This window comes from Lepus europaeus, chromosome 5 (assembly GCF_033115175.1).
Source record: "Lepus europaeus isolate LE1 chromosome 5, mLepTim1.pri, whole genome shotgun sequence".
Classification (NCBI taxonomy): domain Eukaryota; kingdom Metazoa; phylum Chordata; class Mammalia; order Lagomorpha; family Leporidae; genus Lepus; species Lepus europaeus.
The window spans coordinates 108,728,006-108,745,680 of record NC_084831.1 but is presented as its reverse complement, the minus strand read 5'-3'; the positions used below and the strand labels follow the sequence as shown (position 1 = coordinate 108,745,680).

The 17,675-nt window shown below is 44.3% G+C and overlaps 1 protein-coding gene across 1 annotated transcript; it reads left to right on the top strand.

The window, feature by feature from the left end:
- Window positions 1-718: 718 nt before the first annotated feature.
- Window positions 719-7,536, top strand: SIKE1 (suppressor of IKBKE 1). The gene is made up of 5 exons (XM_062192025.1): window positions 719-971; window positions 1,190-1,295; window positions 2,118-2,260; window positions 4,317-4,430; window positions 6,926-7,536. The coding sequence occupies exons 1-5, from the start codon at window positions 813-815 to the stop codon at window positions 7,025-7,027; spliced, it is 624 nt and encodes a 207-aa protein (XP_062048009.1). The 5' UTR covers window positions 719-812; the 3' UTR covers window positions 7,028-7,536.
- The last annotated feature ends 10,139 nt before the right edge of the window (window positions 7,537-17,675 follow it).

Genomic DNA, 17,675 nt, shown 5'->3' with positions numbered 1-17,675 from the left:
AAAACGCTGCATAAGTTCACTTATATGTGGTGCTTAGTCAAATTCATAGACAGAAAATAGAAAGGTGGTTTGCAGAAGCTGGGGGTGGGGAGAGGCCGGAAATGAATAGGGTACACCCTAAATCCTTTATACCTCATTTTTTTTTTTTAAGACCAAATGCAGCCAACTCTTACTCAATCATATGATTCTAGTAGTGGAAAAAGGCATTTGTTTTTACTTTTTTTTTCTGCTACCAAATATCTTTATTTAAGTGATTGTTTATTGCAACTTCAACCGAGGACCCCTAATGCCGAATGGTGATAATTTTCTTCAAAGGGTACAGCGTTTCAGTCTCACAAAATGAAGAGTTCCGGAGATGGACGCTGGTGATGTTTGAACGCTGGAAATGTGCTTACTACTACTGAGCTGTACACGAAACACGATCCCGGTGGCAAATCGTATATGTGTTTTACTACAGTTTTGTTAACAGTTACATGGAAAAAAAAAAAGTCAGGCACGACAGAAAAACAATCGACATCAATCAAAACCAACAGGGAGAGGAGTTCAGGCTCGTCCCGCCGCGGCTGAGCGAGACCGCCCGGCCGTGGGAACGGGGCAGCAAGGGCGTGGCAAGGGCACGCCTCGGGCTCCGCGCCGGGCGGGGCTGCAGGGAAGCCGCAGGTCACGGCCGGTCACCCGGCGGACCGGGCGGCCACTGCGCAGGCGCCTTCTCGACGTACCGGAAGTGACGCTTGGGTCGCGGAGACAGGTTCACTGGAGAGCTGAGCAAATAGCGTAGGTGAACGGGCCGGGATTTGGGTCCGGCAGCCGCTATGAGCTGCACCATCGAGAAGATTCTGACGGACGCCAAGACGCTGCTAGAGAGGCTGCGGGAGCACGATGCGGCCGCCGAGTCGCTGGTGGATCAGTCGGCGGCGCTGCACCGGCGAGTGGCTGCTATGCGGGAGGCGGGGACAGCGCTTCCGGAGCAGGTCAGGCGGAGGGTAGCGGACCAGGGCCCGCGGGTTCTGGGCGCTTGAGGGGTGGAGAGCGAGGTGGCGGGGGACCTCGGCCCGCAGTTTATCCCTGGTCTCAGGGCGGCAGGAGGACCTTTCCGCAGGGTAGGCGCTGGTGATCCTGCCCTGGCCTCTTCAGCTGTGTCTGCCCCAGGTCTGTTTACGGTGCACTTAGGCTGTCTCTGTTTGTGCAGTATCAAGAGGATGCACCCGACGTGAAGGATATGTCCAAATACAAACCCCACATCCTGCTGTCCCAAGAAAACACACAGATTAGAGACTTACAGCAGGAAAACAGAGGTGAGTCAGGCCTTTGTGTAGTCAGGATTGTTTCACGTCTGGGAGTGGCGAAACCACCCTAAATGTATTTTCAGGTCAGTATTTTTACTAGGAAAGTTACCGTGTGCTGGCCCAGTAAGAAGCTTGTTAGATTACCCGATCCAAGGTTTGTTTTTATATGCAGCTTATCAAAGAGACGTTTGCTTGAATTGAATTATTGCATGGCTTTTTTAGGTACCCCCCAGATGGAGGCTTGCATGACAACACTGTATATCCTTAAGGACTTAAAGTTGAATGTTTAGATATTAACGTAATGAACCATGATGTTAAGTTCGAAGGTTTTGTATATGTTCTTACACAAGATGGAAGAGCGGAATTCTATCCTCAGAATATATATTTGCATTCTTAGGCGTGATGAGTGCATTATTAACGACGTTAATAGTACTAGTTGTACAGCGCTTTACAGGGGGCTTTCGTGTATGTCATTACACTGTAGTTTCCTGTCTTCATTTTGAGGTCGGCAAGCCCGGTATTTATACAGTGCCTTTAAGAAACTGGCTCAGAGAAGTTAAATGAGTTGCTTATGAGTGGTAAGCAAGTACGGCACAGAACTGAACTCAAGCTGGTGTTTTTCTGATAACACACCCCCATGTTGTTTCTGCCAAACTGCTGCCTCTACCTAGAAAGTTATTTTTCGTGTAGACTTTAGCTGTTCAGTTTGCTACAACTTTGGGTTCACAGTATCATGGAGTGTCATCAAAGTCCACCTACTAATAGTTAGCCTTTGGGATCTATCTCACAGCCTTCACTGTTCAGTTATTTTGTTTTGTATCTGTTTGGTAGAGCTCTGGGTTTCCCTGGAAGAACACCAGGATGCTTTGGAACTCATCATGAGCAAGTACCGGAAACAGATGCTACAGTTAATGGTCGCTAAAAAGGCAGTGGATGCTGAACCGGTCCTGAAAGCTCACCAGTCTCACTCTGCAGTAAGAAACTTGGATATTAAATTCTAAATGAACTGAATGAAAATCTTGAGATTGTTTTAGATCGTGTCCATTTTTTAAAAAAATAAAAGGCAGGTTTATTACATTCAGTGTTTATTTGCTGTGGCTTTGTAAAACTATGAATAGAAGGGCATGAGTGGCTCCTGAGATCCTTTTATTTGAGTGGGACTAACGTCCCTCCATCCTTCACTAAGATCTCTTTTCAAGATGTTAATGAATGCTTAGCTTTTCCAGCAATTTCAGGTAGTGTTGAAGGTGCCCACAGTGGCAGTGCGGGTAAAGCGGCCGCCTGCAGTGCAGCATCCCATATGGGTGCCGGTTTGGGTGCCGGCTGCTCCACTTCCGATCCAGCTCCCTGAACAGTAGAAGATGGCCCAAGTGCTTGAGCCCCTGCACCCACATGGGAGACCCAGAAGAATTTCCTGGCTTCTGTCTTCAGATCAGTGCAGCTCTGATCATTGAAGTTCATGGAGAGTACATATTATTTAAAAAACTGAATGAATTTCAAAACTGCACCAAAAGAAACTTACTGCTTAATTCCAGTTTACATGAACTTTTTGAGGTATCTGCATGGTTGGTTGAGTATTACTTGCACGTACCAAACTATAAATTCCTTAATTGTAAGGAATATGAATTCATTTAATTCCTAACGTAGTACTTGGCACATAACAAGCAGTCAGTAAATCTTTATCAAAATGAACAAAGTAGCATCATATGGTGTTATTAGACAAGACAAGTATGGTTTAAAACACAAAAACCTGGCCCAGTTCTACACTTGGCTGGGAATGATGTAAGTTGAGAGGCCAGCAATTGGTGTTGTGTTCATTGAGTGCTTCACAGTTGTCATTATACAATCACATGTACTCTTACTGAATCCTGGACAATAGATTGGAGCCTCACTAATTGCTGCAGTGGAAGATACAGCTTATCTCAGATCCTTTTGGATGCATTTTATTTATTTATTTTCATTTTATTTGAAAGGCAGAGACAGAAGGAGGTCTCACATCCACTAATGTAATGCCCACAACAGCAGACCTGGGCCAAGCTGAAGCCAGAAACCTGGAACTCAGTCTGAATCTCCCATGTGCTTGTGGGTGAAAGAGACCCAACTACTTGAACTGTCCCTCTGCTGCCCCCAGGATGCACATTAGCAGGGATCTGGATCAGAGGCCGAAGAGCTAGGACTTGAAACCAGGCACTCCAAAAGGGGATGCAGGCATCCCATATAGCATCTTAACTGCTGTACTTACATTCCCACCAAAGGGATATTTTAAATACTCGATTCCTTTCATATGAAAAATAAAAATAAATGTTATTTACTGTGGTTCAGAAGGAAAAACATGAACCTTCAGGGAGACAAAGTTTAGCTCATTCAGAAATACTTTCTAAGCAATATGTCCGGATAAAGACACCTTGGTCTGTGGTAAGCTTCTTGCCAGTAAAAGTCTTTAAATTTAATTGAAAAACGGCCACCTGATGATATCGTCCAACATTTAGTTGTTCTTAGACTTTTGAATTCGTGGGGCAGGGGTTTAGCCTGGCAGTTAAGATACCCTTGTCCCATGGAGTATTTGGGGTCTGTGCCTGCCTCCAGCTCCTGATTCCAGCTTCCTAATGCAGACCGGGGAAGGCAGTGGTGATGGCTCAAGTAATTGGGATTTTGCCACCCACTTTGTATACCTGGATCGCATTCCTAGCTCCCAGCTTCAACCTAATCCAGTCCCAGCTGTTGCAGATACTGGGGAATGAACCAGCAAATCAGGGAGAAGTGGAGAAGTGTACTCCCTCTCTCTCTCTCTCTCTCTACCTCTAAAGTAAACAAATTTCCTTTTAAAAATTCTTTAAAATAAAAAAATTTTTTGTGAATGCCATAACCTCACTCTATTATGACTTTACTTTCCATGACTCAGATTATAGTGTAACTACATTGTAACTTGTATAATATAGAAAAAATGAACTTTTAAAAATCATAATAATGTGTTCTCATGCACTTCATATCTGTAGAATAACTTTTTCCCCCCTCTTAATTTCTCTACAGGAAATTGAGAGTCAGATTGACAGAATCTGTGAAATGGGAGAAGTGATGAGGAAAGCAGTCCAGGTAGATGATGACCAGTTCTGTAAGATTCAGGAAAAGCTAGCCCAATTAGAGGTAAGATTGCTGCCATTTTTAGTTCATGAGAGTCTGGAATGTATGCCATCACTACCTTATCACTGTAATATATTGATATTTTCTGTTTTCTTATGACTTAAAACTCTTTCTTCATATTGTTTTAAGAAAGGCAGTGTTGGCCAGCGCCGCGGCTCAATAGGCTAATCCTCCACCTGCGGCGCTGGCACACCAGATTCTAGTCCCAGTCGGGGTGCCAGATTCTGTCCTGGTTGCCCCTCTTCCAGGCCAGCTCTCTGCTGTGGCCCGGGAGTGCACTGTGCTTGGCCCAAGTGCTTGGGCCCTGCACCTGCATGGAAACCAGGAGAAGCACCTGGCTCCTGGCTTCGAATCAGCGTGGTGTGCCGGCCGCAGCACACTGACCACGGCGGCCATTGAAGGGTGAACCAACAGCAAAGGAAGACCTTTCTCTCTCTGTCTCTCTCTCTCACTGTCCACTCTTGCTTGTCAAAAAAAAAAAAAAAAAAAAAAAAAAAGGCAGTGTTGTAATAAACAGCATTCTGTGAAAGTACCAACCAAGAATTGCCTAGAGGTTGAGATACTATGAGAGTAGAGAAAGTGAAAGGAATAGGTTATATGTGAGCCAGTATTCCCCATCTGCCACAGGAGGAAGTCCTATGAGTAATACCTAAAGTTCATGACTAGGAAATGCAAGTGTAGGCAGATTATTTAGAATTAAGGAAGGAAAAACATAAAGTGGTACTGCTTTTAAGGAACAAAGCCAAGGAACTGCTATTTATTTTATCAGCCTCACATTCTTGATTTTAAAAAGGGGGGCAGAGTTAGAGAGGGAGAGAGAGAGAGAGAGAAGTCTCCCATCTGCTGGCTTACTCCCCAAGTGGCCACAGTGGCTAGGGCTGGGCCAGGCCAAAGTCAAGAGCTTCTTGTGGGTCTCCAAGGACTTGGACCATGTTCCACTTGTTTTCCCAGGTCATTAGCAGGGAACTGGATTGGAAGTGGAACAGGCAGAACTTAAACCAGTACCTATATGAGATGCCAGCACTGCAGGCGGAGGCTTAACCTGCTGTAACACCGTGCCGGCCCCAAAAGTCTTGATTTTTTAAAAGCTATTTTTATTAAAATAGAAATACACAAAAAAAGGCCTGGATTATTAGTGTACCCCATAAAAATATTAAGGAAAAACATTTTAGTAGGTGGTTTGTGTCCTACTTATTACAAGTTGTTATAATGGGCTTTTGAGAAAAACCAGAGAGCTGGACTAGCACGGTGGTGCAGTGGGTTAAGTCACTGCCTATGACACTGGCTATCTCATTTGGGTACTGGTTCAAGTCTCGGCTGCTCCACTTCTCCTGCAGCTCCCTTCTAATGCACCTGGTAAAGCTGTGAAAGGTGGCCCACGTACTTGTGCACCTGCACCCATGAGGGAGACCTGGAAAAGGCTCCTGGCTTCAGCCCAACCCAGTTCTGGCTGCTGTGGCCATTTGGGGAATGAACCAAATGATAAATAAATAAATATTTAAATTAAAAAAGAAAAACAGAAGGAAGGAAAAGAAAAAGAACTGCCAGAGAGAAAAAAGAGTTCTCTGCCCAGCGCCCAGCAGGAAGAATAAGACTAGAAGTGAAGTGATATGAAATGAGAGTAAGTGCTGGGAGAGGGATGGAAGTCCCAGGGAAGCACTTAGCATGGTGGAAGGTGACCCCTTGGCGAGGCTGAAGAAGTGCGGTGTTTCAGTGTCCTGTAGAGAGTGAGGATGGAGAGTGTAAGCTCTGTTTGGGAATCAAAGGGAGTGGCAAGTCCTAAGAGGGACTTCATGGTTGGCTAAATGACAGATCACCCTTGTCTGCACTATTCCTGGTTTACCCCAGTTACAGATACAGTCCTAAGGAAATGTGGGACCAGTTTTACTTACTATTTTAAGGAAAAAAAAAAAAAAAAAAAGGTCATTGGACACAGATGTCAGCAATACCACATCCAAGTGACCTGGATTTGGACAAGTTTTTGGAGTTTTACGAACTACAGCATCTTCATCTCGAGTAGAATACTGATATCAGCAAAGAGACCTCCCGTACAGAGTGCTGTAAGATGGCATAGATAATGAACCTGTCTGGTATCTCCCTACATGCTCAAGCACTAGTTCCCTGCCACCTTTCTCCTCTCATTTTCTAAAACTGTGGGAGAGCTGGAAGGAGAGAGTGAAAAGATTATTAGAAATTGAAAATTAAAGAAACAGTAGTTAAAACGCGTGGGAACCATGAAGGGTATGACAAATGGTAAATTCCTTAAGGGACTTTGTGTTTTTTCTTCTTTGCAGTTTTAGCACTCAGTAAATGTTAAATTAATAAGTAGTCTTTTAGGAAAGTCTCAGCTTGTGTGTGTGTGTGTGTGTGTTTTGAATTTCCTTATAATTTTACAATGAAAATAAGTTTTCTTTTCCTGGCCCAAACCAATCTGTCCTGATGCAGTTTGGCAGTACAAATCCTGGAAATAAACATGTATCTGTTCTCTTTTTTTTCAGCTTGAAAACAAGGAACTACGAGAATTATTGTCTATCAGCAGCGAGTCACTTCAGGTCAGAAAGGAGAATTCAGAGGACACTGCTTCCCAAGCCATCAAATAACTGAACTTCTGAATGATGGCTGGAAATTGTCTTATCAAGGAAGGAAGTTGCTGTCTTTCCATTGGAGTATTGTCCATTCAGTGTCTTGCCTCGGACTTGATTTAAACTTCCCGCGTGACAGTTTAGAGTACCGGTTAATTAGGCTGTCCACAAAACAGTTTTAGGTGTACTGGTGAGAATACACACTGAATTTCACCATTCCTTTCTGCAGGAAACTACTTCTGATTTTCATCCTGGGACCTTCATTTTCTATAAGCTCTGTTTTCAGTTCATTTTTGTTTTCCGCATCTCTGGAACTTCAAGCATTTTATTGTAAGACAGGAACTTTATTTTGTATAGGATTGTGAAATACGCTTAGGATTTTAAAAAGTATTTAACTTTTTAAATCTATTTGGCATAAACCTGGGTTTTTTTCCCACTTGACAGAAGGAATGCAACTGCTTAAAACTTGATGGGCAGATTCTCTTCTTTGTAACATCCTGTGAAGATTTAAGTCTCTCTGGTGCTAAGAGTTGGCACTTTGTGCCTGGTGTCTTTACTCTTAATTTGAGAGAACCTATTGTTAGTCCCCAGGAAACATACTTGAAAAACTAAGTGAGCTGTTCTCCCCCAGGGTAATGCAGTGGTCACATTGTTCAGAGAATGCTGAGGAGCTTGGGCTGTGTATGTGCACACTCACGTGTGCATGGTTAAATGCTTTAAAAAAAAAAAAAAAGTGGCTTTTACTCTATTAAATATGAGTCAACATTTTTCAGTTTTGTCCTAGTAGGAAATCCTCAATGCAGGCAGTTTACCCAGTGTGAAGAACATACCATAGAATTATTCACATCACAGTGCTTAGGTACTATATTCTATTTATCTAACACTCCCATTTTATACTGAAGAACCACTATTTACTCCGGTGTCTTTCATTATTAGTACTAGTGTTTGACTTTTGTTTTAGATCAGTTTTATTATCTCCTGAGAATTATTACATTCGTAATGCTGTTTAGACAACACAAAAGCAACATTGAGATGGTGGACTAGGTTCACTCATCAACTCATTCCCCTGTCTCAGTTTACTTACGTTTCAAATTTCTAGATTACCTCATGTTATCGTATTATTTAGATTTACCAAAAAGTAGTTGAAATAATGAGTGCTAAACCCATCAATGTTTTCCCATAACATTAAGCACCATGCTGCATGGGAATGACAGGATTAAAAAGAGGTTTTTGTTAGTTCTATGTGTGATGTAAAGTTTCTTTTGCACCGCTGTACAGAATTAATTCCAGTCTCTCCAATATGTCCTAAAAGCAACAAATCCCAGTAATACCAGTGGATTTTGCTCATCTATTATGCATTAATGGAGAGTTGTATGTCACCTTAAAATTCATCAGATTTCTGTTTGATATTCTGCAGAGAATTTGACTAAAAAGCAACTCAAATGCAAACATTTTTATCTCCATTCAAGACTATACTTTGAGTCCTGTGATTTGGCTTGATGTCCTAAGTGCCCTGAGTGTGTCCCACAAGTCCATTCATGACACAGATGACCATAGGCCATATGCCAGCTGTCATGGCGAAATTTCATTGAGAATGGTAAAGTGATCAAATGGCCCACTACACTGGGGGATAGTGGGAGAGATAGTGGGTTAATACTATGAAGGTAATGTATAGTTAGAAAATTGAATGGGGGCCGGTGTTCTGGCACCACAGGTTAAGTCACCTGCAATGCTGGCATCCATGTGGTCACGGGTTTAAGTCCCAGCTACTACACTTCCAATTCAGCTCCTTGCTGATGTGCCTGAGAAAGCAGCAGAGGATGGTCCAAGTGCTTGGGCCCTGCACCCACATGGGAGATCTGGATGAAGCCCCTTGCTTCAGCCTGGCCCAGCCTCAGCCATTGCAACCACTTGGGGACTGGATCAGCGAATGAAAGAGTAATCAATCTCTGTCTCTATGTCGCTTTTCTCTCTCTCTTTCTGCCTTTCAGATAAATAGAATGAATCTTTAAAAAAAATTTAATGGAGGAAAAATATTCTTCACTTTGGAAATTAAAGATTTATTTAGTGGGTAGCGGAACTTGACTGGTTTTTGTATACAAAATTATCTTTCCTAATAAAAACTTCATTTTTAGAAGACTAGCTAATTTTCCTTAGTAATGAGTCTAATTATTAGGAAGTGCAGAGAGTTTTTCACTCCCCAAATGGCTGCAATGGCTGGAGCTGTGCCAATCCAGAGCCAGGAGTCAGGAGCTTCCTCCGGGTCTCCCATATGGGTACAGGGGCCCAAGCACTTGAGCCATCTTCTGCCTTCCCAGGCCACAGCAGGGAGCTGGATTGGGAGTGGAGCAGCCAGGTCTTGAACCAGCACCCATAAGGGATGCTGACACTGCAGGCAGCGGCTTTACCTGCTATGCCACTGCACCAGCCCCTATAAATAATTTGTAATTGGCACAACATACTGAGCATTGTAACTTTACCAGTAGTCTCATATTAAAAGGTATGTATCACATCAATACCTTAGATATAATTCTTAGTTGAATTCCTTATACATAATTTGATTCAAACATAGACTTATTTCATTGTTCCTCAAAGTGATTCAGTGACCCATGAATAAAAATTTGAGGATGAGATCTAGGAATTTGTATTTTAGTAATAATTCCTGATAACTTTTTTTTTAAAGATTTATTTATTTATTTGAAAGAGTTAACATGGAGAGAGAAGGAGAGGCGGGGGAGGGGGGTCTTCCATCCACTGGTTCACCCCCAAATTGGCCACAATGGCTAGAGCTGCACCAATCCAAAGCCAGGAGCCAGGAGCTTCCTTCAGGTCTCCCAGGCAGGTGCAGGGATCCAAGGACTTGAGCCGTCCTCCACTGCTTTCCCAGGCCATAGCAGATAGCTGGATCGGAAGTGGAGTAGTTGGGACTCTAACTGGCACCCTTATGGGTTGCCAGCACCACAGGCGGCACCAATCCCTGATAACTTCATTAAGAGTTACAGGGGGAAAAAAGGTACTTTACATAGAAAAGCCCAGCAGGGGAGACAAATATACATATAATTACAATGCAGTGTGACAAATCCAATGGAAGTGTGTATAGGACACAGATAAGGGACTTAGTTAAACTTGAGTCTAGTGGAGACAAAAATGGGTAAGAGGAGAACTAGAAAACCTTGGCACCACACAAAATACAGATGGTACTGCCAATAATGACTGCCATTTATTGAGTGCCTTATTATGAGATGTACTGTGTTAAACAATCTCCGTTGCAACTGTACCTCATTTCACAGATACTCAGGCACAACGAGGTTATTTGTCCAAACTGGAACCAAGATTCTAGCCAAGGCAGAGTTACAAACAGGAAAAGACAGAGAGAAAGGTCTTCCATCCACTTGTTCACTCTCCAAGTGACCGCAGTGCCCAGAGCTGGGTCAATCCAAGGTCAGGAGCCAGGAGTTTCTGGATCTCCCACGTGGGTGCAGGGGCCCAAGCACTTGGGCCATCTTCTACTGCTTTCCCAGGCCATTTGCAGGGAGCTGGATTGGAAGTGGAGCAGACAGGACTCAAACCAGCATCCATATGGGATGCACCACAGGCAGAGGCTTAACCATATGCTACAGTGCCAACCTCATATTATTATTGTATATATATTTTTTAAAGATTTATTTATTTGAGAGGCAGAGTTACAGAGAGGGAGGGAATGACAGCAAGAAATATCTTCCATGCACTGGTTCACTCCCTGTATGGTCCAAGGGTCTGGGCTGGGCCATGCCAAAGCCAAGAGCTGAGAACTCCGTCTGGGTATCCCACATCGGTGGCAGAGGCCCAAGCACTAAGGGCATCTTTTGCTGCTTTCCCAGACAACATCAACAGGGGGCTGGATTGGAAGTAGAGTAACCGGGATTCAAACCAGTGCTCATATGGGATGCCAGCATCACTGGGCCACAACGTCAGCTACTACCAAGGCAGATTCTTAATGCACGTTCTTAACTGCTCAGTTAAAAATGCCTAAATATCAAATACTGCTCAAGTGTTTCTTGATTAGCAAAATCTTTTTTTTTTAATTTTTGACAGGCAGAGTGGACAGTGAGAGAGACAGAGAGAAAGGTCTTCCTTTACCGTTGGTTCACCCTCCAATGGCCGCCGTGGCTGGCGCGCTGCAGCCGGCACACTGTGCTGATCCGAAGCCAGGAGCCAGGTGCTTCTGGTCTCCCATGCGGGTGCAGGGCCCAAGCACTTGGGCCATCCTCCACTGCACTCCTGGGCCACAGCAGAGTGCTGGACTGGAAGAGGGGCTACCGGGACAGAATCCAGTGCCCCGACCAGGACTAGAACCTGGTGTGCCGGTGCCACAAGGCAGAGGATTAGACTATTGAGCTGCAGCACCGGCAAGCAAAATCTATTTTTTAATAATAGTGCAAGGGGCCTACACTGTGGCACAGCAGGTGAAAACCCTGGCCTGCAGCGCCGACATCCTACATGGGTTCTGGTTCAAGTCCAGCTGCTCCACTTCCAATCCAGCTCTCTGCTATGGCCTGGGAAAGCAATAGAAGATGGCCCAAGTTCTTGGGCCCTTGCACCCGCATGGGAGACCTGAAATAAGCTCCTGGCTCCTGGCTGTGGATTGCATAGCTCTGGCCATTGCGGGCAGTTGGGGAGTGAACCAGCGCATGGAAGAGCTCGCTCTCTCTTTCAAATAAATAAAATAAATATTTTTTAAAAATAGTGCAAAAGAAACACCACAGCTCCTGTTAGAAACTATCATGACCTCGGCCGGCGCCATGGCTTAACAGGCTAATCTTCCGCCATGCGGCGCCGGCACACCGGGTTCTAGTCCCGGTTGGGGTGCCGGATTCTATCCCGGTTGCCCCTCTTCCAGACCAGCTTTCTGCTATGGCCCAGGAAGGCAGTGGAGGATGGCCCAAGTGCTTGGGCCCTGCACCCACATGGGAGACCAGGAGAAGCACCTGGCTCCTGGCTTTGGATCAGCGAGATGCGCCAGCCGCAGCAGCCATTGGAGGATGAACCAACGGCAAAAAGGAAGACCTTTCTTTCTTTCTCTCTCTCTCTCTCTCTCTCACACTATCCACTCTGCCTGTCAAAAAAAAAAAAAAACTATCATGACCTCAATAGTTAAGGCTTAAATAATGAAATACAATAGCTAGTTGTTAATTTTCTAGAGTGGTATATGAGAGTATATGTATATGTAACTGGAAGGCATAATAATCAATGACCCATACAACAAACAGGAGTGGGTGCAGTTATGTCAAATCTGCCTCCTTACTGTGTTGACTTATCCTTCATGCTATTTTCTTGTGGTTGTTAGAAGATGCAGATGTTCCCATGTTGAAGACAGAAAAACAGAAGTGGCCTGTGCAGCTATCTATTCCCCTAATGTCATATGAAGGGTTTTTTACCCAAAGTTTTCCCAGACATTCCAACACATTTCTTCTTGCCTTATTTGCCACCTCTAGCTGCAAACGGGTACTAAGTACATAGCTGCCCCCAAAAATGCCAGTATTCTGTTAGCCAAGAGAAAAAATATTGAGAAAGTGACTAATGTCTCCATAAGCTGAAGGAGTCTGTTCATACTATATAGCCAAGAGAGTGGACTGGGACAGACAGCTCTCATTTATGTTTCAGCTACCCAATATGTTTGTGTTTTGTTTGTTTTTAAGATTATTTATTTGAAAGGCACAGTTGACAGAGACAGATAGATCATCCATCCACTGGTTCACTGTCTAAATGCCCGCATAATGGAAGCCAGATGGCAGGAATTCCATCTGAATCTCCCAAGTGGGTGGCTGGGACTCAGCTACTTCGGCCCTCATTCGCTGCAACCAAAGCACATGAACAGAGAACTGGACCACAAGTGGAGGAGCTGGGACTCAAGCTGGCACTCCAGTACTGGATGCGGACATCCCACGCAGCAGCTTAACCTGATGTGCCACAGCCCCTGCCGCCTCCCAACTCCTGTGTTTTAAAGAATCCTCACTAATGAAGCATAACCTCCCTCCTAAAGAATTTGAAAATGCTACACTTTTCCCAGCCTCCTTTGCAGCTAGAGAAGATACAGATGTCTTCAGTGTCGAAGTTAGTCTTACAGAAGAATGGAACCATGTAGGATCCTTTGAGGATGGTGACCACCAACACTGATCACTACATTCAGCTCCACAGAGCAGCAGCAAAGGTGTTTTGCTGAGGTTATTTTTAGTGACAACCTTCAGTCTCCACTGTGATGTAAACTGAAGTGTCTACCCATCTGGATACAGTGGGATCTTCACGAAAGCAGGCCTAGCATTATTATAGACTCAGTAGCCTCCAATTCTGGTTTCATGGCTATCCTAGAGTGCCTGAGAATTACTTATGATGAACTCATTTTTAAAATTAACCTGAATTGTGTGTAACAAAGAATCCTGAAAATTATATTTCAGAAAACTGACATATATCTATAAACTTTGGGACTACTTTATGATTTTTCATTTATATTTCCATGTAATATTTAACATCTACAAAAGAATAAATGTGGCATGTCAATAAATGATCAAACAGTGGCTCATCACCCAACTTAAGAATTAGTAGGGCCAGAGCTGTGGCACAGCAGGTTAAACCATATCCTGCAGCTCCGGCATCCCATATGGGCGCCAGTTTGAGTCCTGGCTGCTCCACTCCTGATCCACCTCCCTGCTAACGCGCCTGGGAAAGCTTCAAGAGGATGGCCCAAGTTTTGGGGCCCCTGCATCCATGAGGGAGACCTGGAACAAGCTCTCAGCTCCTGGCTTTGGCCTGGCACATCCCTGGTGATTGTGTTCATTTTGGGAGTGAACCAAGGAATGGAAGATTCTTTCTCTCTGTTTCTCCTTCTCTCTCTCTGTAACTGCATTTCAAATAAATAAATAAATCTTAAAAAAAAAAAAAAAGAATTGGAATACTACCAGTGCTTTACATTCATCTATTTGAGCCCCTCCTATCTTTCTCCACCCCCTGCTCCCTTTAGTAGTTTTATCACATGTAAAAAGGCCTAGAATATTTATCCCTAAAGTGACTTTTCTTTTTTAGTTTTGTTCCTTTTTGAACTTTATAAAAAATAGTGGTTTTTTTTTTTGTAGTCTAGGAATTTGATTTTTTTCATTCAACTTGTTTTTAAGATTCATACATTTTTGTTGTAGACAACCATCATTCATTCATTTTCACCAGTTTGTTTCATTGTGTGATTATAAAATTCATTGCTCAGATACAAAGGTAATGACATTTTTGAAAATTCTTGCTACTATATGACAACTAATTTTTAATTGTTCTCCCACTTCATCTGTGCTACATACATATCTGTGTCATACACTAATATGACAACTAATTGACCTACTTCATCTGTGTGACACATGTTTATAAGCGGTCATGGTTCCTATTTCACTGGAAAGTCTGATGGCAACTTTCAGAATGAACTGATGAGCTTTATCTACTATTATTCATAGTGGAATGTGGATGATGCCTTTTCTTTTATCACTCTCCAAAGCCTGCTAAAGGAGGCAGAATTTTCAGAGCTTCAAATAACTTCACTCAGCAGTTCAGGTAGCCTGGAAATATCTGTGGAATTAATGGTTGTTTCTGTATGTTATCCTAGAAATGTTTTTATTTCTTTTTTTTCTTTTTTTTTTTTTTTTTTTTTTTTTGACAGGCAGAATGGATAGTGAGAGAGAGAGAGGGAGACAGAGAGAAAGGTCTTCCTTTTTGCCATTGGTTCACCCTCCAATGGCCGCTGCGGCTGGCGCATCGCGCTGATCCGAAGCCAGGAGCCAGGTGCTTCTCCTGGCCTCCCATGCGGGTGCAGGGCCCAAGGACTTGGGCCATCCTCCACTGCACTCCTGGGCCACAGCAGAGAGCTGGCCTGGAAGAGGGGCAACCTGGACTAGAACCCGGTGTGCCGGCGCCACAGGCGGAGGATTAGCCTATTGAGCCATGGCGCCGGCCTTTTATTTCATCTTTTAACATCACTCAAGTTGGAATATCTGACTTGGTAGAGATTGTGATGTGGTTAATTGTGACCATAAGCAAACTTGGTTTGCATTCCTGGGGGATGACCGGACAAAGGCAATCTCAGTCAACAAACTAAGTAGCGTTTGAAAAAGGAATCCAGGTTGTTGCTGTTTCTGTGAATTTTTCATGAAAAACTTATATGATCAGGAGAGTGCCAATATAAAAATTTGGAGTATGGCCATGTTCATTTTTACTACCATCTAACAAGTTAGTACAAGTTTAGCAGTTTAGAACAACACTCATCCGTTTATTATCTCACAGTTCTGTAGGCCGGAAGTCCCTACAGGGATCAAATGAGTTCTCTCAGCCTCACAGGGCTGAAATCAAGGTGTTGGACAAGGCTTTCATCTTTTCTGAGGCTCTGAGCCCCCTTCAAAACTCATGAATATTGAAAAACTCATTTTCTTTTTTTTTTTTTTTTCAAGTAGGACAACTCAGTCCACCTGATTTTTTTTTTAAATTTATTTATTTGGGCCGGCACCATGGCTTAACAGGCTAATCCTCCGCCTTGCTGTGCCGGCACACCGGGTTCTAGTCCCGGTTGGGGCACCGGATTCTGTCCCAGTTGCCCCTCTTCCAGGCCAGCTCTCTGCTATGGCCCGGGAAGGCAGTGGAGGATGGCCCAAGTTCTTGGACCCTGCACCCCATGGGAGACCAGGAGAAGCACCTGGCTCCTGGCTTCGGATCAGCGCGGTGCGCCAGCCGCAGCACACCAGCTGCAGCAGCCATTGGAGGGTGAACCAACGGCAAAGGAAGACCTCTCTCTCTCTCTCTCTCTCTCTCACTATCCACTCTGCCTGTCAAAAAAAAAAAAAATTATGTATTTGACAGATAGAGTTAGACAGTGAGAGAGAGACCAAGAGAAAGGTCTTTCCTCTCTTGGTTCACCCCCCAAATGGCTGCTATGGCCGGAGCTACGCCAATCCGAAGCCAGGAACCAGGTGCTTCTTCCTGGTCTCCCACGCAGGTACAGGGGCCCAAGCACTTGGGCCATCCTCCACTGCCCTACTGGGCCACAGCAGAAAGCTGGACTGGAAGAGGAGCAACTGGGACTAGAACCTGGCACCCATATGGGATGCCAGCACTGCAGGCGGAGGATTAACCAAGTGAGCCACTGCGCCGGCCCCGAAAAGACTCATTTTCTTGTGTCTGTGGAAGTCACAAAGACTGTCTCCAAGACCAACAGAGACCATCTGTGTGAATTCTCGTGTTCTACCTTTTTCTCTCTTTTGAGAACACACCTGTTTGAGTCAGGCCTAGCCAGAATAATCTTGACTAAGACAACTGGAGATCTTAATTATATCTGTAGTGATTCCTTTGCTATAAAAGAGTGATGTCTTCTTATATTCATAGGTCCCAACCATGTTCAAGAGGTATTGAAACAGCATTTATACCAGGCAGTGGGAATCTGGTGGCCATTGGAGAAATTTTGCCTACTTCAATGGCTTTTCACAGCTTGAAATAAAACCTTAGAAACAATAAAGCACCCTTTGAGGAAGTGGTGCAGCACAAATGTTGGTGGTCCAATAACAGTTCTACGTGGCAATAGAGATTCGACAAGATCCAGCAATAGATGCTAAAACCAGTGGACTAAACTTGAAGCTCAAGGGCTGGTGTTGTGTCATTGTGGGCTAAGCCTCCACTTCCAATGACAGCATCCAATATTGGTGCACTACTTCCACTCCTGGCTGCTCCACTTCCCATCCAGCTCCTGCTAATGAGCCTGGGAAGGCAGTGGAGAGTGGCTCAAGTATTGGGTCCCTGCCATCCATGTGGGAGACCAAATGGGGTTCCTGGCTCCTGGCTTCCACCTGGCCCAAAGCTGGCTGTTACAGCCATTTGGACAGTGAACCAGCCGACAGAAGATCTCTGTCTCTCCCTCTGTTGCTCTGCTTTTCAAATTAATACTTTAAAAAAAAAAAAGTAAAGTTCAAGCAGAAATGGGATATTTGCATAGTTTCTGTATGTATTAGCTTCCTATGGTTGCCATAAGCAGTTGTCACAAACTGTGGTTTAAACCAACAGAAATTTGAAGAAGACATGTGGCTCAGCAATTTAAACTGCGCAAGAGATGCCTGCATCCCATATTGGAGTGATAGCTGGAGTCTCAGCTACTTGATACTGCCGATCCAGCTTCCTGGGAATGCTCTGGGGAACCAGTGGATGCTGGCCAAGTACTTGGGCCCCTGCCACCCATGTGGGAGACCTGGATAAAGTTCCTGGCTATTGATTTTGGCCTGGCCTTCTGCCAGCTGTTGAGAGCACTTTGAGATTCTGTTTCTCCCTGCCCTCTCTAACTCTGCCTTTCAAACAAATAAATCGTTTTTAAACAGCAAACAGATTTGTTTCCTCATGGACCTGAAGGCTAAGTCTGAAATCAAACTGTTGATTCCTCATGAAGGCTCTGAGGGAGAATGTGTTCCATGCCGCTATTCCAGTTTCTGGGGTTGCTGGCAATTCTTGGCATTCCATGACTTTTTTCTTTTTTTCTTTTTTTTTTTTTTTAACAGGCAGAGTGGACAGTGAGAGAGAGAGAGAGAGACAGGAGAAAGGTCTTCCTTCTACCGTTGGTTCACCCTCCAATGGCCGCTGCGGCCGGCATGCTGCGGCCGGCACACCGTTCTGACCCGAA